Genomic DNA, 27943 nt, shown 5'->3' on the forward strand with positions numbered 1-27943 from the left:
GTACGGCCACGCACGTACGGGCACGCGAGAGCGAAGGAACGGCCTGTGTGGTTACTTCTGGCTTGTGGTTTGAAAGTTTTTTTATTTTATTTATTTTTATATATATTTTTGGGTTTGCACGTATGGCCACACACGTACGGGAACGCGAGAGCAAAGGAACGGCCTGTGAATTTGTTTCTGGCTCGCGGTTTGAAAGTTTTTTATTTATTTTTTTATATTTTTTGGGGTTTGCATGTACGGCCACGCAAGAGCGAAGGAACGTCCTTTGTGGTTGTTTCTGGCTCGCAGTTTGAAAGGTTTTTTTTTTTTTTTTTTTTTTTTTTTTTTGGGTTTGCACGTACGGGCACGCGATAGTGAAGGAACGGCCTGTGTGGTTGTTTCTGGCTTGCGGTTTGAAAGTTTTTTTGGGGGGGGGGTTTGCACGTACGGGCACGCGAGAGCGAAGGAACAGCCTGTGTGGTTACTTCTGGCTTGCAGTTTGAAAGTTTTTTATTTTATTTATTTTTATATATATTTTTGGGTTTGCACGTATGGCCACACATGTACGGGAATGCGAGAGCTAAGGAACGGCCTGTGAATTTGTTTCTGGCTCGCGGTTTGAAAGTTTTTTTTTAATATATATTTTTTGGGTTTGCACGCATGAATGGCCACGCGAGAGCGAAGGAACGGCCTTTGTAGTTGTTTCTGGCTCGCAGTTTGAAAGTTTTTTTAATATATATATTTTATTTTTTTGCACGTACGGCCACGCACTAGTTGGAATAAAATTACACGTAAAAAGCTGCACATGTATTTTTCAAGACACAGACTGATGATAAAACGATCATTTGCATGCTGTGTTGAGGGTGCAGGTGATGTTTTGTTGAATGGAAGCAGCACATTGGTGTTGAATACATGCTGGCTGCTTCAGCTGAATAGAATGTTTCAGGAGCTCCTACAAGTCCGGCCAAACCAATATACTGGGTTCCTGGCACTGCCCACTCACCCAGCTGACAACGGGACCGTGATTGAGATGCAGCTTTTGTTTGACATGATCCAGAAAACCCCTTCATTGAAGGTGTGCCTTCATGTGTCTTTGATATTTCTATTTTTTTAATTTTATTCTGTCTAAGAAGTGAGGCTCGTATTGAAGCTTACAATGAAAGTTTATATATATATATATATATATATATACATAGTCACGGCCCGGGATTCGAGGTTCGCCACGAGGGGAAGCACTCGTTTCTCCCGACCACAGACAACTCCGCTGTCCAATGGGCTGTATTTTTTACACAGCCGTAGCCGCTTTACTTAGGCCAGTAGCCTATCAGGTTTACGCTTCAATGTTTCCACGATCCCTTTCTATTGGCATGGCAACCTAACTACAGGCCACACCCTCGGCACCACACCTGGTGATCTGCGGAGCGGAACAGATAGGTGCAGCACCGGCTAACAGAGCAAATCGGGTGGGGAACAACTTATCGTCTAACTATACTTGTATACTGTTGGACCAATAAAGGAAAGCACAACCAAGACAGATTGGAAATAACAACAAACAATTATTTATTTACATACACACAAGCAAGCAATCATTTTAAAACGAGTATCTACAGGCAAGAAAGCAAAAGAGGACATTGAACTGTAACACGTCGTCTTTCTTGTACAATTTTATTTGCACAAAAGACATGGCCATCATTCAATCCAGGGAGGACAAGAAGAAGGAGTAGAAGAAAGGAAAAGGACTGAGACAAGAAAAGTTGGGTCAACTTTTTTTTCCTACCCCCCCCTCCATTTAGGGCCACACATTGACTGCGACAGGAGAGGAAGTCTGCGAGCCATGAGTGGCGATGCCCTTGGATACCATAGGAAGAGAGTTTGGTGAGCAGGGCAGGGTGCCAGATTGTGTCAAAAGCATGCGATATGTCTGGGGATCTGGCTCTGATTTCATGTCTGGCATTGAGGACCTCCATCCATTGTTGGGAGAGCAGAAGCAGCATGTCCAAGATAGTGACTTGGTTTGAATCCAAATTAATGATTGGAAATCAGGCCATTGGAAAAGAGGAAGGATTTAATGTCTGAAGTGATGATGGATTCCAAAACCTTGCTGATGATTGGGAGAAGACTGATTGGTCTGTAGTTTCAGGGATCTGTTTTTGCACTTTTTTATGCAGAGCAGTAATATTTGCTGATTTGCAAGCAGATGGCAGATGACCTTGAGCAAATGAGAGGGTGAATAGAGCAGGTTTTTAGGACACGCGGGCTGATGCCGTCTGGACCTGTTGCAGAATCTCAGTTGAGGTTTGATAGCAAGCTCTCCACCTTGTCAGGTGAAAAGGACACAGAGTCCATGGACAGCTGGGTGCGACTGGTTAAGGTGGGTGCAGAAAGTGATGGGTTTAGTACACAATATTTAGAAGCAAACACAGAGTTTAGGCATTCAGCTTTTTCACGTGCAGTGTCAGCTGTGCAGCCATTTGAGGCAAGGGAGGGGATGGAGGGAGAACATCCACCAGAAACAGACTTAACTAGACACCACCAGGATTTGGAGGAGGGAGACAGGTTTGAGAGTTCAGGCTTGAGATGAGAAAGATGTTGTTTTCTGGCTTTCCTGAAGGTTGACACATACTTGTTCCAAGCTTTGTGGAAGGAACTGAGATTGCTTTCAGTTGAATTAGCCTTTCATGAGGCGAAGGCAAGTTGTTTCAGGCCAATTGCCTCACCACAAGCTTCAGTGTACCATGGGCGGGAGGAAGGTTAGGGCAACTGAAGACGACATGAGATATATCTGTGCATGAGAGAGAGAAAGTTTCTTTGAAAGAATTCCCAGGGTGAGTTGATAGTGGAGGAAGTGGAGATGGGAGATCAGTCTCGAAGCTGATGGCTGCTTGAAGACCCTACCAGTCGGCCTGAGTGAAATCCCAGACTCGACGGCGCTGAGGTGCTTCTCTAATGATAGCTAGAGAGATGTTTACTTTGACAAACATGTGGAACGGAGGAAGAACAGCAAACGTTTTCTGGGAAATTGGTCAAAATCGGATCCAGAAGAGATGGAGTACTGTTGGATGAGATCCTGGTCGGGAAGTTGACAGATTGAGTCAGTCCCAATGAGTCGTAGAAGTCTTTTTCTGAAGTGCCATGGCGGTGAGAGAGGTACCCACACACAGCCAACTGGCATGATGACAATTGAAGTCACCACATGTGAGGAAGGGCCATAATCTCCAGAGAATCTCGGCTGTTCGCCTCCAAGGGAGAACTGTTCGGATATCCATCCAAATCGGGGCTAAACCCCCCTGGGCACGACATTATACTGCAAATTGTATTTTTATTTGTGAAATTTAATTAATTATTTAATTACATAAATTTTTGTTGAATAATATATTTGCTCTGACCTTAATAGGAAGTTACATGTATTTACTGTTCGAACTTGTGCTTCAGTTGATTCATCTACCTGGAACAAGGCTTCATGCATCGCTAAACATTTTTTCTTTTGTATCGTTGGAGCACTTGGAGGTAAGAGGAGTGAACAAGAGCTCTTGCCACATCTCGTTGAAAAGAAAAGAACTTGCACAATGTTTTTTGCTCTGAAAACCAATTTCCATATATTTTGCATACATGGCCTGTTTTCCCTATACATTAATGACGACGTAAGCTTTGAAAGCTCAAATAACCACTGTTCATGGGGTGATCATTCGGTGATGTAAGACTGACCAAAAATAAAAAAAACAACAACTCTATGAATTGATGTAAAAAGAACTTCTGGTTCCTGGTCTGAGCATGTTGGATGTTACGTCATGCAGTTCCTCCTCCCATTTTGTGAAAGGTATACGTTTTCTGGACCAGACCGTTGTGCGTTTCTGTTATCTTTTCGTCCCTTTGTTGCTGTTTGTGTTATACAAGGAAATCTAACACAGGTGGAGGCCATTCAGCCCATCATGCATGCGTGAACACCACACCGACCCATCTACACAAGATCCAAGGAAGAAAATGCAAAAAAAAGTTTTTAATTAATGAAATAATTGTTTTTTAAATTATTATTATTATTATTTTTAAACTTTTTGTCGTTTTTGTATTTTTTTTTCTTCCCTAAGGGGAGGGGGCATGGGCTTGTTTTAAAACATACATCAACCACCCAACAACCCTTGACAAGACCCCCACCAACAGTACTCGTATACATGCATGCAATCACCCATCAATGCTCAAACTACCTAAAAATCCTGTCAACATCCCTATACCCCTCTATCTCCATAACTTCCAGGCACCTATCTTATTCTAATTTAAACTTATCTACTTTTTCTGCTGCCACTACCTTTCCAGGGAGACCATTCCATACATTAACTATCTGCGTAAAAGTCCCCTGCTTTACTACTGTCTTAACTCTCCTCTTCTTTACTCTCAGTCTATGGCCCCTGGTCCTATCACTGTCCACTCTGTTGAGTTATTTATCTACACCTAGTGTATATAATAAAGCCCTGTCTCCTTTAGCCGCTCCTCATAGCTGAGTCGAGCTAGGCTCGGAATCAATCTAGTCACCCTGCGCTGAACCCTCTCCATGGCATCTATGTCCTTCCAGAACTGCACACAATATTCTGGATGTGGCGCTCACTAAATTCCTGTACAATGTCAACACCTCCTCTTTTGATTTATAATTGATCCCCCTCCGAATACAACCCAAAAACCCTATTTGCTTTACCTATAGCTGCCTGGCACTGTGCTGTGCTGCCTGCTTACCTCCTGTATCTATTATTACCCCCAGATCCTTCTCCTGTGTGACACGCTCCAAAATTACCCCTTGCAACCTGTAATATATATTTTCATTGTTCTTTCCCATCCCCAACACCTTACACTTGCTCAGGTTAAATTCCATCTGTCAATTGTTTGCCCAATCTGAACAAGTATCAATACTTTCCTGAATCTGTTCACCACCCCCTCTGCTATCCACCTTAACTCCAAGCTTGATGTCATCTGCAAATTTGGAAAGTTTACCCTTCACCCCGCTATCCAAATCATTGATGTAAATCATGAATAGTAATGGTCCGAGGCCTGATCCCTTGGGTACCCGACGACTTGCATCCTCCCAGCAAGACATCCTCCCACTCACAGCCACTCTTTGCTTCCTATCACTAAGCCAGTTTGCAATCCAATTAGCTACCCGACCAGCCACTCCACAAGCCCTCACTCTGGCGAACAACCTCTGATGTGGTACCTCATCAAATGCCTTCTTAAAGTCTGGATATACTATGTCCACTCCCTTTCCCTCATCCACCCAATCAGACACTGCTTCATAGAACTCTAAAAGATTTGTTGAACAGGAACTACCTTTGGTAAACCCATGCTGACTACCTTTAATTAGTTTGTATTTATTTAAATGGTTCCTCATCTGGACCTTAATTAATGTCTCCAACACCTTCCCCACAACTGAATTGAAACTAAAAGATCTATAGTTTCCCAATTCTTCTCTCGATCCTTTATTAAATAATGGTGTTACATTTGCTACTCTCCAATCCTCCAGTATTGTATCTTGTCAGGTTAGGTCAGATTAGATCTATGACTTGCTACAGGTACCTTGTAAACCTGTACTAACCTGTTTTGTTGTCTACGATTAAACTGTCTCCCCCACCAAGTTTCTTGGTGAGGAGGGTGTATGATATGGACACCCAGCAGGATTAAAAACAAAACCTGTCAAAGGGCGGCAGAGCTCCTTGTGAGCCAAGGGCCATCCATATCTTGTACCCAACTGTGTCTACGGACATCCGCCTGCAGTAGGGTTACTTTTTATTAGGAGGTTGGTGGCAGGATTTGCACTCCAGCCACCGTAAAACCCTTCATTCCGCAAAACATTCGAAATGCATAAAAAAAATCTAAAAACCCAGTCTGTGGGAGTACCTCCTGAGCAGTTGTGGGAGTACCTCTTCAGGACCACCAATCTTTGATGATAGGAGGGAAACCACGGGATAACCTTTCTGGTTCAGATTGCGGTAGTGTGTGTGTTGGGGTTTTGCTGAGGTGTCGTCGATCGGAGTGCTCGGTTCCTCAATATTGACAACAAGCTTGTTGTAGCAACTCTGAAGTTTCAGCTTAAATCCAGGAGAATAGTACCATCCCAGCCTCGGCTGGATGTTGGCAAGCTCAAGGATGAGAGGGTAGCTGAGGAGTTTGTGAACAGGCTGAGTGGAGATTTGGGAGGTCTGGGTGCTTTGGTGGATCCTGAAGAGTTGTGGAGTGCTTTCAAGACCACCGTTCTTGATGTTGCCGGTGGATGTCTTTGAGCTCACCGTAGGGCGAAGAAGAATTATTTTTTCTCTCAAGCAACACTGTATACCATTGACCGGAGTCACAGGACCAGGCTGAATGGCAGAGCTGAGCTGTTCAGGGAGCTGAGGTGTAAAACTGTACGTGTGCTAAGGGTGGACAAGGAGGCCTATGTGCAAGGAATCTGTGAGGGGGTAGAGCATCACCTGTGGTCAAGTGATTCTCATCCTACTTACAGAGGAATTCGCGCATTGCGTTCATTCAAGCCGGTCCCTCGGTGTACTGCAGTTAGAGCAGAAGGTGGTGGGTTCTTGACAGAGGAGTCCAAAGTGAAGGCCAACTGGGACAGTTACTTTGAGCGGCTGCACCAGGCTGATCCACCAGCTGTCGAGTTGTATGTCAGGGATGTTACAATCCCTATTGCTGACCCTCCAATCAACTGTGGCCCACCTTCGTTTGTGGAAACACCGACTGCGGTGAACCGGTTGAAATGGGGTAAAGCTCCAGGGATTTATGGCATCCATGCTGAACTTCTCAAGGCTGGTGGAAATGCTGTACTTGTGTCATTGCATGCAGTTCTATGCTCTGCCTGGAACACAGGCATCATCCCAACTGACTGGAAGAGGGGCCTTGTTGGCCCTTTCTGGAAAGGGAAGGGTGATCGCCAAGACTGCAACAACTACCAAGGGGTGACGCTGCTCGCAGTGCCGGGCAAGGTCTTTGCTCGGATAATTCTCAATCGGGTTCGTCATCATCTGCTTGAGCACCAGCATCCAGAACAGTCAGGCTTTACACCAAAGAGGTCAACGATTGACCGTATCCTTGCTCTTCGGGTCCTCACCGAACGCAGACGAGAGTTTCGGCAGGAGCTGCTCGCAGCCTATGTTGATCTCTGTAAAGCGTTTGATTCAGTGAATCGGGATGCACTCTGGACGATTCTTGGTTTTCGTGGAGTGCCACCAAAACTTATCGATCTGATGTCTGAAATATACTCTAGAACCGAGAGTGCTGTGAGATGTGGTGGTACCATTTCTGACTTATTTCCAGTTGTTACTGGAATTCGTCACGTGTGTGTATTGGCCCCTCCATTTTTCAGCACTTGTATGGACTGGATTCTGGGGAGGATGTCGGAGGGATCAAGTTACGGTGCATCGTTTGGAAATGTCAAGATCTCTTACCATGATTTCACAGATGATGCAGTCATCTTTGCATCGACTCTGGAATCCTTTTGGGGGCCCTCGAGGTGCTGAATGAGGAATCTGAGCCGCTGGGATTATGGGTTTCCTGGGTCAAAACTAAGATCCAGGCTTTGAATGACATCTTGGATGCTGCTATCCTGTCTGTACCTGTTTCTGGCGAGGATGTCGAGGTCACGGAGAGATAAAGTTACCTTGGCAGTGATATTCATGTCTCTGCTGGCTGTGAGTCAGAGGTCAATAGACGTCTGGGTCTGGCCTGCGGAGTCATGGATTCACTTGACCATGAGGTGTGGCGCTATCAGTACCTGTGCGGGAGGACGAAAGTCTGAGTCTCCAGGTCCTTGGTGCTTCCAGTCTTGCTCTGGATGTGAGACTTGGACTCTGACAAGGGATTTAAGACGGAGACTTAATTCCTTTGGTACCAGGTCTCTTCGGAGAATGCTTGGCTGTTGCTGGTCGGGCTTTGTGTCCAACAAGCGGTTGCTGAGAGAGACTCAAATGAGATTTGTTACCTGCATAGTCCGTGAATGTCAGCCGTGTCTTTATGGACACGTGGCTCATTTTCCTGATGCTGATCCTGCTCACCAGATTCTCTCAGCAAGGGAGCCTTGTGAGTGGAGGAGGCCAATGGGCCGACCACATGCCTTGCGGCTGCAGTCGGTTGATCAACATCTCAAGGAGATGGAGATGGGCCAGGCATCTGCCTGGGGGATGGCCAGACGGAGGCCCTTGGAGTACCGGCGGAAAGTAGACATAGCGACGAGCTGCTCCAGCGCATGCTCCCATACCTGACCTGAACTGAGTGTCTGGTCTACTTGCCTGGGCCTCAGCTAATCTGCATGCAATTTCTGTTTCTGCTCTGATGCCATGGGCCTCATTCCACTTTTTCTCCCAAGTGTTGTCCTTTCACCTTCTTCAACCTTGTCTTATTTCCCCCTCTTCACTTCAAAAGAAAAACAAACAAAATACTTCTTCTTTTTCCCCTCAAAAAGTAAAATATATAATCAGGAACTCATTCTGCTTGCATTTCCTTCATTCATTCTTTCTCCCTTTCTTTTCTCAATATCTGCAGAATGGATGTTGATTGAATGAATTGCTTTTTAATAACTGTTAAAATGCTTCTCTCACCTCATTTCTCCGTCAGGAACACGCAACGTGTTGTTCTTCTTAATCATTACTGTTGATTCTTCTTCTTAATCTTCTTCACAAAGCAAATTGTTTCCCAACAGTCTCACTCCGAAATGCTTGGTACTTCGACCATCCCCACCCAACCTCCCCCCCGTACTGTCCACACTACTTTCCTTCGTGCCTTCAACAACCATTCATTTCACCCCTCTCATGATGTCTGTCTCCATATATCTAGATTGGAAATCTTGAGAGGTCCAGTTTGCAGAGGTTTCCTGCACACGGCCATCAATTCCCAGCAATTCCATTAATGGTGTCAAAACCATCAATGTCAATACCCTCCCCATGTAAACTCCTCCATCCCTTCCTCACAACCCTACCCCTTCTCTGTGTTCCCCTATTCAGCAACCCTCCACTTCATATCTGTATCATCTACTTAACAGAATCCTTCCTCTCACAGGATGTTCTTGACTCCTTGGTGTCTCTACCTGCTTATTTTCTCCTCCAGTTTGATTAACCTGAACCCCGTTCTGGTGGCGGAGTTGCACTGAACACGAAGAACACCATTTCTCACTCTCCATGGACTGCTCTTTCACCTCCCAACCCCCAGGAGTGCCTTTAGCTGTGACTTCCCCTCTGCTCCCACCTCATGTTTACCTCCACCACCGAAGGTGAAGGAGGTTATGTTTTCACCCCTTTCTGTCTTTGTCCGTCTGTTTGTCTGTTTGTGTACAGCATATCTCAAAAGGTTGTCGACGGATTCTGACAAAACTTGGTGGACAGGTTGGGTGTGCTGCAAGGATAAATCGATTTGATTTTGGTGAAGATCCGAATCCGGATCTGGATATGAGAATTATTTAATTTTAAAAGTGATTCATCACCATTGAGAGATCGGGCCAAAAACGATATAGTACTGTATGGCATGGTATTTCAAAAATGTATTGGGCCCGATATGTTCTCGTGGATCAGGCATTACGTGGCGGAGGTATGCGCTCTACCAAGTGCCCTTCTAGTTGTCTCTATGTTGTACTATCCTCCAAACAGTGTCAACTCTATCTACATCTCTCTCGGACAACATGGACCAACTTTTAACCAGCCATCTGAATTCTCTCTTCCTCATATGTGGTGATTTAAATTGTCACCATGCAGATGGCCACGTGTTGTTACCTCTCACCAGCCATGGTACTTCAGCAAAGGACTTCTGTGACTCCATGGGGTTGACTCAATCTGTTAACTTTCCTACCCAGATTTTTCCTCATGGCAAATCCTCCCTTTTGGACTTGGTGATGACAAACATCCCCACAAATGTCTCCTGCCCTTCCTCTGCTCCAATTGGTTCATCTGATCATATGTTTGTGAGAGTTAACATCTTTGGCAATTCTCAGAGCTGCCTCAATGCCGGCGAGTCTGCCAGTTCACTCAAGCAGATTGGTAGGGACTGCAAGCAGCCTTCTCTCTTCACGACTGGTCTCCCATGTCGACTGTCCCTGATATTAAACCACCTGGGAATTCTTCCACAGAAATCTGCTCTCTCTCATGCACAGATTCATCCCATCTCGTGTTGAGTTATCCTCCTTTTCTTCCCGCCCATGGTACACTGAAACAATTTGCCTTCTCTTCCTGGAAAGCAAATCCTACCAAAGACCATCTCAAATCATTCCACAAAGCCCACAACAAGTTTGTGTCTGCTCTCAGAAGAGCCAGAAAACAACATCTATCCAACCTCAATGTTGAACTTTCAAACTTGTCTCCCTCTAAAACCTGGTGGTGCCTTGTTAAGTCTGTCTCTGGAGTATGTTCACCTTCCATCCCTTCCCTCGCTTCAAATGGCATCACAGCCGACTCCGCTCGTGAGAAGGCTGAATGCCTCGATTCTGTGTTCGCTTCCAAATCTTGTGTCCCCAACCCCTCGTTCTCTGTACCCACCCTTCCCAGTTGTACCCAACTGCTCATGGACTCTCTAGCTTTTGCACCTGAGAAGGTTGAGAAGTTTCTGTCAACCCTTAACTCTGACTGTTACGGCATCAGCTCACGTGTCCTTAAAAACAGCTCTGCTGCTCTTCCACTTTGTCTTTCTGCCCGTTCACACCGTTGTATCCTATAGCTCATATTACATCTGCTTGGAAATCAGCAAACATCAAAGTATTACATTAAAAGGTGCAAAAACTGATCCTCTTAACTACAGATTTATCGGCTTACATCCAATCAGCAAGATCATGGAATCCATCATCGCACTTTTTTTTTCTTCAACAGCCTCATCACAGGTCGCTCCACCTTGGACATGCTGCTTCTAGTCACCCAACAATATATGGAAGCCCTCAATGTCAGACATGAGATCATAGCTGTCTCTCTGAACATATCTCATGCTTTTGAAAGTCTGGCATCCCCCTTGCTCTCCCAACCCTCTTCCAATGGCATCCAAGGCCCACACCACACATGACTTATTGACTTCCTCTACTCTTGTAGCCAATGTGTGGCACTCGATGTAATCCTTTCATCTCCTCTCCCTGTCAAGACTGGAGTGCCTCAAGGCAGCGTTGCTGGCCCAGTTCTATTCTAGATCTTCATCAATGATCTCTCTGACTCTTTGGAAAATCCTCCTTATATTTTTGCTGATGACTCCACCCTCTACCATGACATCCCGCATCCTTCAGATTGGCAGGTGACAGCCTCTTCCCTCTCTTCAGACCTTGAAAAAAAATCACAAGCTGGTCAAACACTTGGAATATGTCTCTAAATCCTGACAAATCTCCCTCCCCCTCTCCCTCTCTCTCTCTGAAAGGACTGTCTGGCAAACCCTCCCATCTACATTCTTAACAATCCTCTTGAGGAAGTTCAGTCATTCAAACTCCTCGGTCTCACTATCAGCCATGATCTTTCTAGGGTGAACCACATTTCAAAGTTGCCCTCCAAAGCAAGTTGTCGACTGGGCATCCTCCGTCAAACAAAGTCCTTCCTTGACACAGCCGAACTCCTATTCACTTTCAAGGCCTTCATCCACAGCTTGATGGAGTACTACTCTCCCCTGCTTCACTCCTTGCTCAGCTTGACACTGTGGAAACAAAGGCCTTCAAGACAATTGGATTCTCCCACGCTGAAGCTGAGTCTGCGGGCCTATTACATTCCCATCGCCGACAGGTCGGTGGTCTCTGTCTTCTTCCGCCTCCTTTCTGGTCTTGCACCCTCTTCTCTCTCCATGCTTTGTCCTCCCCCGCCCCTCCCCCATTTCTGCACGTCACACACAGTCCACCAACAACCCCCTTCTTGTGGAACTACCTAAATCCAGGATCACTGCTCACCTCCACTCATTCGTTCCTCCTTTATTCCCACCTGTGGAATCAACTTCCACATTCTTTAAAATCTCATTCTTCCCTCCCGGTCTTCAATACAGCTGTTCAGTGCTATCTCAGATCATCCCCAATCCAAAACCATGATGTTTTCTACCTTCAATACTCTGCCCCCTCTCAACCACCAATTCTTCCTCATTCCAGATTTCCAGTTTGTTTTTTGTTTTTTCCTGAGAGTTTCTGTCTGTTTCCATATTGTCACGTCATGCATCCTTTCCTGCCCCCCCCCCCCACATTCTTCCCCACACCCATTATTAACCTCCACCATCTTCGAAGATGGATGGAGGTTACTGTTTTCACCCCTTTCTGTTTGTTTGTTTGTTTGTTTGTTTGTTTGTGTGTGTTTGTTTGTTTGTTTGTTTGTGAACAGTATTATGGAAAAACTCCTCGACGGATTTTGACGAAACTTGGTTGGGCGGGGGGGGGGGGGGGTTAGGTATGGTCCAAGGATCATGCCATTAAATTTTGGACTTGGTCCCCCCCGCCCCCCCAAAAAATTGTTAGAGAATTTTGTTTTTGTATTTCTACATGTTTTAAGTGATTTCCAACCCCCCCCAAAAAAAATTGTTACCCCCCCAAAAAAAGAATTTTTTTGCATTTCTACATGTTTTAAGTGATTTCCAACCCCCCCCAAAAAAAAATTGAGAAAGAAAAATTTTTTTTTTTGCATTTTTACATGTTTTAAGTGATTTCCAACCCCCCAAAAATTTAGAGAAAATAGTTTTTTTTGCATTTCTACATGTTTTAAGTGATTTCCAACCCCCCCAAAAAAAAAAAAATTGTAAGAGAAAAAAATTTTTTTGCAACTTTTTTTTCAACAAAATTTCGATTTCTTTTTTTTTGCATTTCTACATGTTTTAAGTGATTTCCAACCCCCCCCCCCCCAAAAAAAAAATGTTGGAGAAAAGAACAATAACCTTGTCAGCACTGTTGACATCATATTTAATGAATAAGATATAAGGTTCACTTGAGTGACCCAGCAGTATTGGCGGGGGAGGTTTTGCACTCTCCCGAGTGCTCCCCCTCTAGTTTGTTCCTGTCTTCCTCTATCTTGGTCCTCAACTTTGCTGTTGGTGTTTTCTCCCTCTCTCTCTCTGCTGTTCCTTTTGTCCTGTTGCGTGCTGGACCGTTCGTTGTTCTATCTCTTCCACTCGCCTTGATTATGTATGTAAATAAAAAAATCTAAGAATGTAAAATCGTAAATAGCGGTGAAGATGAATGGCCCACAAACAGTCATTCAAACGTTACATTTGCAATGTTGGCTTGTGAATGACGACGGACTAAACTCCAACCTGAAACCTATCCCATTTGAATAATGATCTTCTCGATTTCATTGTAAATCTAATCTTTGTCCTGTTCAGTTTATCTAATTTTTGATCTGTTTACATGTGGATTTTCACCTGATGAGAAATGCCTATTGAAATGACAAACTTTTTAAAAAGTTTTTTTTTAAACAACACTGACGTGTTCTTTGTGTTAAAAACATTGAAATCTTTTTCAGTTGAGGAATGTCCCTCTTCACAGTATGGAGGGCCTACAGGCTGTGAACTCCAATGTGAAATCTCTCACATGCTGGAAGTGTGTCGATACACTTGAGGTAAATGTTATTGACTGTAGGCAATGTTATATTGTATGCAGTCTCTGTGGCCTGGCAGGACAGCCGAGACCTAGAGGTATGTACACTCGCCTTTACGCTGTTGAGCCTATGTTCAAATCTCAGACCAGCTATAAACTGCCATCCCGGTGTTTCGCATCCAGAGCGTTTGAATCAACGTGAGTGTGCCATCGAGCGGATGGACGTTAAACTGGGCGTCGCATCTGTCGTCGTCAGCTTGTGGAGGTTGAAGATCCCACGGTGGCTTTCAGGAAGAGTAGGCGAGCTATCACCAGTACCCTGATCAAATCACAAATTCCTGCTCTCATCTAAAGGGGGCACTGCATCATTGACCATATTATACAGTAGGGTTGACCCTTAACTGCGATTTGAGAAAAGGAACGACATTTTCCGTGTCCTTTTCTGGATAATCCCATTCTAATACAATGTGGTGAGTTCACGTATTGCGGAGCTAACCTTTGGAATCTTAATTGCTTCGTCATGGCTAACTGCGATCAAACAAAAATGGTGAGGGGTATGTGCAATCTGAGTGTCGTGGATAGTTTTCAAGGATCCTGAGGATCCCATGATGATTACAACATGGTTCCTCTCACTCGGTGATACAATGATGCTGCGTTCGAAACCACTAAAATATCATTATTTTATTGTGGCCTCCAGGGATTTTCACCGGTATTATCAGGATATATCCGAAAAAGTTATGAACTAGTTTATTTATTGCTAATTACTCACAACAAAATTCTGCTTGCATGTAGTTAATGAATCAAAATGCTGAAAGCGTTATTTTCAGCCCGTCGTCCCCCGCCCTCCCCCCACCCCCCCCCCCCGTACAGCGGGAGACCGTGTTTTGCAATCGCGTGCGTGCGTGTGCCCGTCCCATCACTTTTTTATGAGCTTTTGTCTTCAAATCTTCAACAAACCTTTATTGCAAGAATATGGAGAACACAAATGAATAAAATGTACTAGTTGAACTGTCGTTTCTTTGCATTTTGTTGTGCTTTTGGTTTCTTTGTTTGTTTTTTGAGCAGTTTTCTGAGAATTTAATGAATCGAGTTCGTATGTTTCCCATATTGACAAAGTATTTGATAATGTTTCAGGAGGTGTTATCCCAGTGTGCGGGTGACTTTGCATCTGGCTTTTCCTGGCACAACCTTGACACTCTCAATTTCAGTCACAACTTCATCAGTTCTCTGGATGATTCTCTGGTGAGGAGTTGGGTTGGGGGAAAGGGGGGAGGGTTGCTTCAATGACATGTGTAATTATATTGACGTAGAATAATTTTCTTTTGACATAATTCTTTTTCATTTGTTAAAATATTTTCTTTGTTTTGTTCCACTGGTAGTGATGTGTCCAGCTGTATGACAATTTGAGGCGTATCTCCATATATTGTCCTCAGTGAATTCCTCTCGTCCTAGTAGATCAGTGGGTTTTCAAACTTTTATTAGTGGCGACCCAATTTCAGAACCTCTCTAAATCGCGCGACCCAAAAGATTCAAAACCCAATTCATAATATATAAGATAAGATTTCATACGACACAAGAACATTTACTGTTTACTTTATTCACCATCGTCATGTTTTCATAGACGAGTAAACGGAGAATAGCCGACAGTATCCAAATAGTACAGTTGAATGTTTCAGAAGTTTAGTCCGAATGACATTTAGATATATCAATGAGAAGGATGAGCCTGTTTTTCAGAAACCAACTTCTCTATTCATGGAGAAGTAGATGACAATGCCAGGTTCATATCATGCTCCATTTCTAGGCGATTTCTGTACTTTGTTTTAATCACCACCATGGTGGAGAACGACTGCTCACAAAAGTATGATGAAGAATATGACATGAGAACCTTAATGGCGCACCGTGACAGGGTCGGGTACGACGGCAGCATTTTGCACCAGAATGTCGACAACAAATTCGTCCGCGCAAGAGCCTGCGCTCCTGAATCCTGCTGGAGCTGTACAATCCCTTCCTGTGCTGTATCATCTTCATCAGCAATCGAGTCCAGTGGAGCCATGAAAGGGTCCCGAACCATAGAAAAGGACTGCACATCCAGCTCAGGGAAATAGTGCTCGAACTGTTCAATGAGCGACCGAAGGTGACGTGCTGTCTCCCCAGAAAGACTGTGAAGCTCAGTATCATCGTACTGGCAGGTCGTTAGATGCTCCACCAGACGGAGGAAAAGGCTGAAGCGCTTAACAGCTGCTTTGTCTGCCAGTAATTTTAGAGTCGCCAGAAATCCGCTCATTTTGTCGTGAAAAATCATGAGGTTGCCGTCTTTGCCTTGGAGGGAGCGGTTGAGGATATTGAGATGTTCAAAGATGTCAACGAGATAGCACAATTCTGACAGCCAAGAGTCCGACTCAAGCAACGCTAACCATGCCATTTTTCCCTTGTGTGCGTAGGAACTCCTTCAGTTCATCTCTGAGCTCGTAAACACGCAGAAGAAGGTTTCCCCGAGATAACCATCTGACTTGAGTGTAGAATAGTAAATTATTATGGCCGGCGTCCATCTCCTGGCAGAATAGCCTGAATAACGTAGTGTTGAGGGCGCTCGATTTGATGTGATTCGCCATTTTTACGACTTCTGAGAGCACGCTCTGCAAGGTTTCTGGCAAAGTTCGAGAGGCGAGCGCTTCTCGGTGAATCGTGCAGTGTACCATGGAGGTGTGAGGAGCCACCTCAAGCAATTTAGCCTTGAATCCAGAACGCACTCCTAAGATTGCTAGCGCGCCGTCTGTTGTAGAACCGAGCAACTTTCCGAAGTCCAGATCATGGTCACGATAAAACTGCTCTACTTTCCCAAAAATGTCCTCGCCTTTGGTGGTGGCCTCCAATGGTTTGATGAGCAGAGGCTCATCGACAAAGTTATCAGCCTTGATGAAGCAGATCCAGACGATGAGTTGCGTGTACGATGCGATATCAGTGGACTCGTCCAACTGTATGGCGTGCCATGGCGATTCCTTGATCTTCTGTACGACCTGAGCCGTTACGTCCAGACTCGTATCTTCAATTCTGCAGTTGTCAGAGAAGGGTATAGCTACCAGTTTCTTCGCCGCTTCCTCCCCAACCATCAGAGATACCATGCCCTTTGCACATGGCAGCACGAGTTCTTCCGCAATGGAGTGAGGCTTTTTAGTCTTGGCAACATGGAGCGACACGATAAGAGGCCTCTAATGCCCGAAAATTGGTCTGATGGCATGTACCCTCTCTGTTAAGATGCGTATTCTTGAGTGCAAGAAGTTTCCTCTCAAAGAACGCTCTCTCCTTATCCTGATAAGACGCATGTTTTGTAGTCAAATGCCTCTGCAACTTATTTTGTTTCATAGACTCCGTAGAAAGCACTTCAAAACAAATCACACACTGAGGCCTCTGTGCCCCACTTTTATCCACCACGTAGTAAAATCCAAGGTCCAGAAATTTATCCTGGAAAGAACGTTCTCGAGATTTGCTGGTGGCCGGTGCTCCCATCACAAATAAGGTCTTGAGTCGTACGTGGAGATGTGAATAGACGTTAATGATGGAGTCTGAGAGGCCGTCGATCAAACCACTAATTTCTCGCCAAAATGAACCACCCTTCAGCGAGCCCGCACATCGGCTGGATCCCATTCCAAGCGTCATGTTGCGCCGGTTCCCATACTTTGAACGAACTGTTTATATTACATCCCGTAAAAGCGAACACCGATCGAAAATAGACAATTTTTTTCGCTGCAAGCGGACGCCCGCGACCCCACAAAATTTGCTCGGCGACCCCACTTGGGGTCGCGCCCCCGGGTTTGAAAAACCAAGTAGTAGATCATTAGATTTTGGTTCACAATTTTCATTCACCAAGATCAATGTGACCACTCCTTTGCTTTTTTCACAAGATCTTGGCTATTCGTTGTTCACCTTGGCGTCTTGGTTTTCTATAGGTTTTCTTAGTGTATAGTTTTTCTATTACCGTCGTTTTTCCGAAACCTTGTGAATTCTTGGCTTTTTTCATTGGCTCACCTTGGCATTTATGAAAACGAGGAGTGGTCACACTGACCAAGATGTGTTCCTCTTACTTTTGGAAATGTGTCATTTTATTCACAAAGTATGTTCATTAGTTTGTCATTAACTGTTTGAGTGTTGTTGGCCACGATTATGGCCTGCGGCATTCTTCAACAGTCTACATTGCTCGGTCCAATTGTTGCCTCCATTAGATGCCTTAGAAACAATACAGACATTTTTTTCAGTTTACCTGAAAAAATACCATCTTTTTGTATTGCACACTGGAAAATTCAACACTCAAACAGTTAAAAAGCTTCAATACAGTACACTTGTGTTTTTAAAGATATAAATACTGTTGGCTTCCATCTATCTATAATTCCAGCAGTGTGTGTGTGTGTGTGTGTGTGTGTGTGTGTGTGTGTGTGTGTGTGTCTGTGACCGCTGTTTCTCGACAACCGCTGGTCCGATCTAATTGAAACTTGGCAGGTATATTGCTGGGGACCTGAGGATGTGCCTTTTCAAGGTTTGATATTAATCGGACAAGTGCTTCCCAAGTTATGGCCATTTATTTACCAAACCAATGACAAGACACGTTGTTGCGTGGGCGTGGCCGATGGGGAAGGGAACCTCAGCCGCGTTCCCCATTACGGGTTACAACGTACGGGCTTCCGGAGAGTGATGACTTCGTGTATTCTAATAATTTCTCGATTTCTTATGTGCATTTATAGATAAACACAATGCCCCAAGTTATGATCGTTTTCATATTAGACGGTGCATAAATTTCGGTAACATCAGAGTGCTGGTATGCTCCGAACCAGGAAGTAAATTTTTTTCTCTCTCTTCTCTTCTCTTTTTGTTTTTCTTTGCCATGACATTGCGAAAAGGTAAAATACGTTGGTGCTAATTGAATATTTGGGTATGAAAACTAAATTGCGAATAATATGCGAACTTCCAGGCCACGCACGTACGGGCACATGAGAGCGAACAAATGGCCTGTGTGGTTGTTGTTTGTTGCTCGTGGTTTGAATATTTATTTATGAAATTTATTTATTTATTTATTTATTTTATGGGCACGTACTAGTCTATCTATAATTCCAGCAATCTCTGTGTGTCTGCGACCGCCGTTTCTCGACAACCCCTGGTCCGATCTAATTGAAACTTGCCAGGTATATTGCTGGGGACCTGAGGATGTGCCTTTTCAAGGTTTGATATTAATCGGACAAGCGGTTCCCAAGTTATGGCCATTTATTTATCAACCAATGACAGGACACGGTGCTATGACATCACTATTGACATCACAAGAATATTTTTTTTTTTGCACCTAGAGTGCTTAAAAATCCTACAGTATACTATGTGAAGAGTAGGTGAGCTATCTCCAGTACTCTGGCCAAATTCTCAAATCCTGCCCTGACTTCCTGTGTTGGAATGGTGCCCCGACTAGGATTATAAACTTAGCCAAGAAACTGCTTCGGCAGAATAGACACTCTGCATAGAGCATGGTACATTGACTTCTTTATTCGTATGCAGCACAAGACTGCGGGGTATCATCATTGTTTAAAGGGGTGGTTGTGCTGCCGATGCAATTCCCCCTACTGGTTATGGCAGGAATTTATAACTTGTTCAGGATGCCAGTTATAAGTTGCCAACTCTTCGTGAAGGACGCCGTGGGATCGTTAACATCCACCAACTAATGCTGGCAGACGGGACACCCCCAGTTTAACGTCCACTTGAGGGGCGGCATACACGTGATTAATCATCCTGCCTGTGAAGCACTGGGATGGCAGCTTAGAGCTGCGTCGGGATTTAAACGCAGGCTAGACAGCTTCGAGGTGAGTGTGTATCCATCTGGAGTCCAGTCCATCCTGCCAGCTTGGTACATTAACTAACATGATGCCATTGGCCCATCCATTACAAGCAGTAACGTGTACATGCATTGAGGAATTTTTTTCCACTTCTGCACTAAGAACTAGAACGTACACATATTGTCCTGTTTTTTGAATTTCTTTGCATTATTTACATGTTGATTGCCTCTATTTTCATATGCCTACTCTACTACATTGCTGTGAAAATGAAATGACATGTTTGTTGCAATTGTTTGTCACCTCATCAATATCCCATGCAGATCTCGCTCCCCAAGTTGGAGATATTAAATCTGAGCCACAACAACATTGTGGACTGTGAAGACTTCCTGAAGGTGCTTTTAAACTTTAATCAAAGAGAATGACATGAGGGGGTATTGAAGTTCAAACGATGGAATTTGGAAGAAATAAGTTCCTTTCAAAGGAGATGCAAAATAATTTACTCGTTTTATTTTTTATCAACACTTAAGAAGCAGGTGAATTTGTTACCTAGTTACAATGACTTTATGTCACAAGTTGAAAACTATGGTGGATATTGAAACGCCTTGAGACTGGCTTGGCTTTCAAGAACAACTTGAGATATAAATGTGAATCTGAGGTCTTTTTATGCCTCTGGTGACGACATTACCGGAGGCGGAATGTTTTCAGGTTGTACCTACCTACGTCCATGTTACATTTTTAGCTCGCCTGTTCGAAGAACAGAGAGCTATAGCGATACCCCCGGCGTGAGCGTCAGTGTCGGCGTGAGCGTGAAAATGTTATAGTTTTTGGTGCAAGTTATTTTTAACCTCCGCCATCGAAGATCAGAGGTTACTGTTTTCACCCCTTTCTGTTTGTTTGTTTGTTTGTTTGTTTGTTTGTGAACAGTATTACGGAAAAACTCCTCGACGGATTTCGACGAAACTTGGTGGGGGGTGCGGGGGGGTAAGGTATGGTCCAAGGATCATGCCATTAGATTTTGGACTTGGTCCCCCCCCAAAAAAAATTTGTTAGAGAAAAAAAAAATTTTTTTTTTGCATTTCTACATGTTTTAAGTGATTTCCAACCCCCCCCCCCAAAAAAAATTGTTAAGAGAAAAAAAATTTTTTTTTTGCATTTCTACATGTTTTAAGTGATTTCCAACCCCCCCCCCACCAAAAAAAAATTGTGAGAGAAATTTTTTTATTTTTGCATTTCTACATGTTTTAAGTGATTTCCAACCCCCTCCCCCCCCAAAAAAAAAATGTTGGAGAAAAGAACTATAACTCTGTCAGCACTGTTGACATCATATTTAATGAATAAGATATAAGGTTCACTTGAGTGACCCAGCAGTATTGGCGGTGGAGGTTTTGCACTCTCCCGAGTGCTCCCCCTCTAGTTTGTTTGTTTGTTTGTGAACAGTATTACGGAAAAACTCCTCGACGGATTTCGACTAAATTTGGTGGGGAGGCGGGGGGGGTGAGGTATGGTCCAAGGATCATGCCATTAGATTTTGGACTTGGTCCCCACTCCCCCCAAAAAAATTGTTAGAGAAAAAAATATATATTTTTTTGCATTTCTACATGTTTTAAGTGATTTCCAATCCCCCCCCCCCAAAAAAAAATTGTTAGAGAAAAAAAAAATATTTTTTTTGCATTTCTACATGTTTTAAGTGATTTCCAACCCCCCCCCAAAAAAATTGTTAGAGAAAAAAAAATTTTTTGCAACTTTTTTTTCAACAAAATTTCGATTTCTTTTTTTTTGCATTTCTACATGTTTTAAGTGATTTCCAACCCCCCATCCCCCAAAAAAAATGTTGGAGAAAAGAACTATAACTCTGTCAGCACTGTTGACATCATATTTAATGAATAAGATATAAGGTTCACTTGAGTGACCCAGCAGTACTGGCGGCGAAGGTTTTGCACTCTCCCGAGTGCTCCCCCTCTAGTTTGTTTGTGAACAGTATTACGGAAAAACTCCTCGACGGATTTCGACGAAATTTGGTGGGGGGGGGTTAGGTATGGTCCAAGGATCATGCCATTAGATTTTGGACTTGGTCCCCCCCCCCCAAAAAAAAATTGAGAGAATTTTTTTTTCATTTCTACATGTTTTAAGTGATTTCCAACCCCCCCCAAAAAAAAATTGTTAGAGAAAAAGATTTTTTTGCAACTTTTTTTTCAACAAAATTTTGATTTCTTTTTTTTGCATTTCTACATGTTTTAAGTGACTTCCAACCCCCCACCCCCCAAAAAAAAATGTTGGAGAAAAGAACTATAACTCTGTCAGCACTGTTGACATCATATTTAATGAATAAGATATAAGGTTCACTTGAGTGACCCAGCAGTATTGGCGGTGGAGGTTTTGCACTCTCCCGAGTGCTCCCCCTCTAGTTAGTTTGTTTGTTTGTTTGTGAACAGTATTACGGAAAAACTCCTCGACGGATTTCGACTAAATTTGGTGGGGAGGCGGGGGGTGAGGTATGGTCCAAGGATCATGCCATAAGATTTTGGACTTGGTCCCCACTCCCCCCAAAAAAATTGTTAGAGAAAAAAATATATATTTTTTTGCATTTCTACATGTTTTAAGTGATTTCCAACCCCCCCCCCCCCAAAAAAATTATTAGAGAAAAAAAAATTTTTTGCAACTTTTTTTTCAACAAAATTTCGATTTCTTTTTTTTGCATTTCTACATGTTTTAAGTGATTTCCAACCCCCCATCCCCCAAAAAAAATGTTGGAGAAAAGAACTATAACTCTGTCAGCACTGTTGACATCATATTTAATGAATAAGATATAAGGTTCACTTGAGTGACCCAGCAGTACTGGCGGCGAAGGTTTTGCACTCTCCCGAGTGCTCCCCCTCTAGTTTGTTTGTTTGTTTGTTTGTGAACAGTATTACGGAAAAACTCCTCGACGGATTTCGACGAAATTTGGTGGGGGGGGGGGGTTAGGTATGGTCCAAGGATCATGCCATTAGATTTTGGACTTGGTCCCCCCCCCCCAAAAAAAGAATTGAGAGAATTTTTTTCATTTCTACATGTTTTAAGTGATTTCCAACCCCCCCCCAAAAAAAATTGTTAGAGAAAAATATTTTTTTGCAACTTTTTTTTCAACAAAATTTTGATTTCTTTTTTTTGCATTTCTACATGTTTTAAGTGACTTCCAACCCCCCCCCCCCCCAAAAAAAAAATGTTGGAGAAAAGAACTATAACTCTGTCAGCACTATTGACATCATATTTAATGAATAAGATATAAGGTTCACTTGAGTGACCCAGCAGTATTGGCGGCGGAGGTTTTTCACTCTCCCGAGTGCTCCCCCTCTAGTTTCCTTTCTAATGTTTTCATCTACCACTATTTTTTATACGCCCGATATATATATATATATATATATATATATATATATATATATATATATATATATATATATATATATATATATATATATATATATATATATATATATATATATATATCGGCATATAATGTGATATCTGTCGTCCGTCCGTCCGTCCATCTGTCTGTCTGTCCGTCCGTCCATCCGTTCCTGTCCGCACTCTAACTCCCAAAGTTTTCAACTTTCAAGTTTCATATTTGGTACATAGGTAGAGACTGTGGAGATGGTGTGTCGTGACATATGTTCGTCATCTAAAGTGGTTGCCATGGCAACCAGGATGCTGTTTTCCATCCGTTCCTGTCTGCACTCTAACTCCCAAATTTTTCAACTTTCACGTTTCATATTTGGTACATAGTTACAGACTGTGGAGACGGGGTGTTGTGATATACGGTTGTCATCTAAAGTGGATGCTGTTTTCCATGTACTAGCACAATTCTGTATATGCCTTCTTGTTTGGGCGTATATTGTGCTCACTTGCGCTCTTGTTACTGATTACAATATACAAATACATTTTTTGCTTTAAAATTATTTGGATCAGACTTCACTGCAATGCTTTAAAAAATATATTAATTATTAGACTAGTCTTTTAAAAACGATAAATGTATAAACAGGCGAGCATTGGGTGGCTTTGACACAAACTCTGGTTCTGTTTGCTCTGCAACCGCTTATCTGATTGACACAAAAATTTCACCATATGTACGAATTTGGACCTCTGTACCTCTGAAACCGCTCCATGGAAAAGAATTGAAACTTGGGAAATTAAAGTACTCCCCATGGTAAATAAGAGTGATTTGTTTTTTTGATGATATCATTGGTGGCTTTGTCATGACATAGTAATTGCATATGTCGAACACTTTGTCCAATCAATAATAAAAATGTTGAGGGTCATCTAGGGAAAAATTGTTTGGGGGGAGGTGGGGGGGGGTGGTGATGACGTCATTGGTTACGTGCTTCAGCAGCCATGTTGCTTTTAACATAAAAACCTTCAAACATCTTCTCCAAAATGGCTGAATAATCGAGGCAAAACTTTTCAGATATGATCACCTATCCAAGAGGAACAAAAAGTTCTCTACCGATGATGTCATTGGTCACATGGTTTGGCAGCTGATTTTTATTTTATTTTTTTTTTTTTGAAGAATAAACCTTTAAAAATCTTTTTCTCCAGAATGGCTTGCTTGACGGGTTGAGGGGAAACTTCACCCGCATGTTCGAAGCCTTGAGAGGACCAGCGTATTCCTGAATAATTAATAAGTCACATGGTATGACAGCCACATGGATTGAACGAAGATCTTGAAAAAATTATTTATCTTGAACTGCTTCATCAACCGACCTGAAACGTCACAGTTATGATCAAGTAGTGATGGGGAATATTTCCTGAGCTCAACCTGATGTTTTAAATTTCAACCTGATCAGATGCATGGTCTGGCAGCCAGAATTATTTAATATTTTGAATGTGGGTTCAGGGATTTAAATCAAACTTGGTACATCTTCCATTGCATGCTGATGGGCTAATATAAATTTGCTTGCTAGAATACATTTTAATTGATGATATTTAAACAATGATTTAAGGATGGAAGGTCTATTTTGATGACAACAAGGATGCCAGTCCCCATAAAGGACAAAGCCCCAAACCATGTCTTAACAAGAATGATCGCACTGTGGTCACAACCTGTGGCAAAATCCGGTTACGGGCCGATTGGGAGACGTGCATTTAAAGCACTCTTAAAAGATGAACAGCATGATTGGGGAAACACAAATTTAATGCAGTGTTTAAGGATTAACTCAACATCTCTCGTCCATGCCAGCCTCCACCACGGTTATATTGGAACGAGCTCATTAGTCGCACAGTCACGGATTGTTTAACTCGAATATGGGGCTGATTAAAATTATGTGACGCTATTTTCGCTTCCAAGCTGTCGAACCTGGGTTTGAATCCTGACCTAGCTATAAACTGTAATCCTGGTATTTCACAGGTAGGGTGATTCTTCATTGTGTGCGCGATCCATGTAATCTATATTGTAAAGCAGGAGTATCTGTCCGTCCGTGCTACTCCCTCAGTTTTGGGGCTATCCCCGCCAAACCTCCTGTAAAATGGTTTGGGGTCCCAGCAGATGTCCAAAGGTGGGTGGGAGGTTTCATAAATACCTCAATACAACTATGATTTTGACTTTCGATCCATACAAAACCGCTCCCAATTCGAAAGTAAACACATTCGCTAGTTTGATAATATCTCGATACAATTGTGATTTTTGAGTTTCCATCCAAATGACACCACTTTTATCTATGCTAAAGGCCCGGTCACACCTTGACGTTTTAGCCAACGTATGCCGATTTTTGAATTTTTTTTCTAAAACGCTGGCAAACGTTGAATACATTATGGGTAAGTTTTGATAACATTAAGAGCACGCTGGCATACGTCGTAGTACGTTGCCATAAGTCGTACGTTGGCTTTAAACGTTGTACTTTTCGGTTGTCCTCAAATTTTTTCATGCTTGAAATTTCATGACGTATGCCGGCGTATGACTCACACGTTCCGCTACGCTGGCCACAAGTTGTAGGCACGGTCTGCGATCGTTGACAGACGTCAACACATGCTACTTGTAAGTTAATCATAAGTTGAGACACGCCGAGGTAATGTTTAGCGTACCCGAAACTTATTTCTAACCTATGATTAATGTGTTGTTGGCACGTTACGCGATCGTTGCCACACGTCGACAGACGTTACTTTTAAGTTACTCATAGGCTAAAAGACGTCGGTATAATGGATCGTCCTTGCGTCAGCGTCCACGGCCACGGCCAGGACATTTATTTGCAGCATTCTTCAAACTTTTCTTCGGCATGACGAGGATGTTCACACTTCGATGTCGAGCTTGGCTATGATTCCAATTGTCTATCGGCAGCGTCTATTTAAAATAGTCGAGTTTGAGCGTTTTAACACGTTCAGAAGAAACGCTTCAAATTTCCAAACCCCAGCGGCAAAAAAAACAAACAAAAAAAAAAAAACAAAGGCGAGTGACAGCAATTTAAATCGTTCATTGTAAACAATGAAACTAGCTGAGTGGTACCATTTCAAAGTCGTTGAGTGTAAAAAAAATCCAATTGTTGAGCGCAAGCGTCTACTTTCAATAGTGGAGATGCAGCCATTTAAATCGTTGAGTGGCAGCCTATGAACCTACCCGTGGACACGCGGACGCAAGGACGATCCATCATAACCCACACCCTCCCCCTCACACCCACCTACTACTGCCAACATGAACAAACTACTACTAATACTCATACTAACACTTATACTGATACTGATACTGTTACTGCTGACATGGACATCAACTCAAAAAGGAACTCGAAAACACTGTTGGGTTCCCCTTTTATGAACACCATTTTTATATACCAATTCCCAAAACCGCTGGGAACACGTCTTTATATGGCAGTTGTAAGCGAGAAACACATTCATTTTTTTTTTTTTGTCGACCGCAAGACGTCATTGGAATACGTCTACATACGTCGATGTGTGTTGGGACTACGTAAAGAATTGGTTCAAAGCACGTCAAACATAAGTTAGAAATAAGTTTCGCGTAAAAAAGACATTACCGCGACGTGTTTCGACTTATGAGTAGCTTATAAGTAGCCTTTGTGGACGTGTGTAAGCGTCCACATATCGTGTGTAAAACTTATCCCCATCGCATGCGGAACGCGTGTCATACGCCGAGTACGTCGTAAAATTTTGAACATGTTCAAAATTTTACGACGTACTCTACTTACTACGACTTATGATAGCGTATTTAGCATTGTACTCACGTATACCAAACTTACCCATACCGTATTCGACGTGCCCCAACGTTTTAGACACACTTTTTGTTACGTCGGCATACGCTGGCAAGATCACCAAGGTGTGACCGCGATTTTGACCCTTCCATTTCTACGGCAGTTATGATTCGAATCGTTGTGCGTCAGCCTTTTAATAGGCTACGTCACGACATCGTCGGCGATGCGTGCAACGCGCTATGCCTGAGTTAGACTATCGTTGGGCATCGGTTGTGTAGGCCGACAACAGGTTCAGCATTCGTTGGTATAAGCTATCTATAACACAACGAAACGTTCTGTGTAGTTACCAATGCGTTACACATAAGACCAAGTCGCTATGAATACGTCCGAATCTTTAAAAAAAAACATCAAAAGTTCAACGTAAGCCAGCGTTTTACATACATTTTAACACGTTGCCATCGCTGGCTAAAACGTCAAGGTGTGACCGGGCCTTAAGGTGTGTGAGAGTTTTCATTAATTTATCAATACAATTACCATGTTTTCCGGTGTATAAACAGTGGTCGTGTATTAACCACACCCCTGTTTTTCACCCTTAAAAAAATAAAAATAAAAACTTTTCTGGTGTATTAACCACACCCATGTTTTTTCACCCTCAAAAGAAATGAATATATTGATCATTTTATTTTCTGATCTAGATATAAATACGTTTCCACATTAACTTTGTACAGAACAAAGTGACGGAGGTATCAACATGCTTACTCCCGTGTCCGCTTAATTTTGTCTAACAGTCTTATTCTCATTTTCAAGAAGTTGAAGAGAGAGGGGAGAGGATACCAAGAAGTTTTTATTTTTCTTAAATTTTAATATTATTAGTGCAGTGCCCGTTCGAAACGTTCACATCCACCATTGCAGCAAGTCTTTACCAAATAATCTTGCTGCAAATAACAGGCGAGCATCTCGTGCTTCGTCTGACTCTGTTGCACGTGCACGGAGCATTGCCTCGCGTATTCGCTCCAGCTTAGCACGGTTATCTTCAGACATGTATGAATCAGAACAGCTCAGTCAGAATACAGTACAGAAGACAGAAAAAATACAGAATAAAGAGGAAAATTATTTTTGGAATAAGTAAAATTTTATAACTTCGGTATTCAAACATGAGCGTTAAGATTTTCAAAATAGTTTATAGGTAAAATTTTTTTTTTTTTAAATATATATATTTTTTGACAATGCACTTCCTCGGGTCACCAGTAGATCGGATGAACGGTTGTCAAGAAAAGTGAATAACGCACGCACGCACGCACGCACGCACGCACACACACACACACACACACACACACACACACACACACACACACACACACACACACACACACACACACACACACACACACACACACACACAGACATTGCCTCATTTATTAGTTGGATAAAGAGGAATTTTTTGTTCCTAGAAAAAGGAAGAAAAGGGATTCATACCGGTATTATACATATTT

The 27943-nt window shown here is 42.9% G+C and overlaps 1 protein-coding gene across 4 annotated transcripts in view; it reads left to right on the top strand.

Moving 5' to 3' along the window:
• STK11IP (serine/threonine kinase 11 interacting protein) overlaps window positions 1-27943 on the top strand; it is a 107357-nt gene that overhangs the window by 3474 nt on the left and 75940 nt on the right. For 2 of the 4 annotated variants that reach the window (XM_085872550.1, XM_085872551.1), the window contains exons 3-7: window positions 849-1054; window positions 3412-3486; window positions 13398-13493; window positions 14606-14713; window positions 19602-19673. In XM_085872550.1, coding sequence (XP_085728676.1) covers window positions 849-1054; window positions 3412-3486; window positions 13398-13493; window positions 14606-14713; window positions 19602-19673 — 557 coding nt within the window. Of the gene's footprint in view, window positions 1-841; window positions 1055-3411; window positions 3487-13397; window positions 13494-14605; window positions 14714-19601; window positions 19674-27943 lie in introns of those variants that run through there. The other 2 variants (XM_085872552.1, XM_085872553.1) reach the window with 2 other exon arrangements.

Source organism: Eptatretus burgeri, chromosome 3 (genome assembly GCF_056783735.1).
Source record: "Eptatretus burgeri isolate ZD-2024b chromosome 3, Ebu_testis_v1, whole genome shotgun sequence".
NCBI classification, from domain to species: Eukaryota; Metazoa; Chordata; class Myxini; order Myxiniformes; family Myxinidae; genus Eptatretus; species Eptatretus burgeri.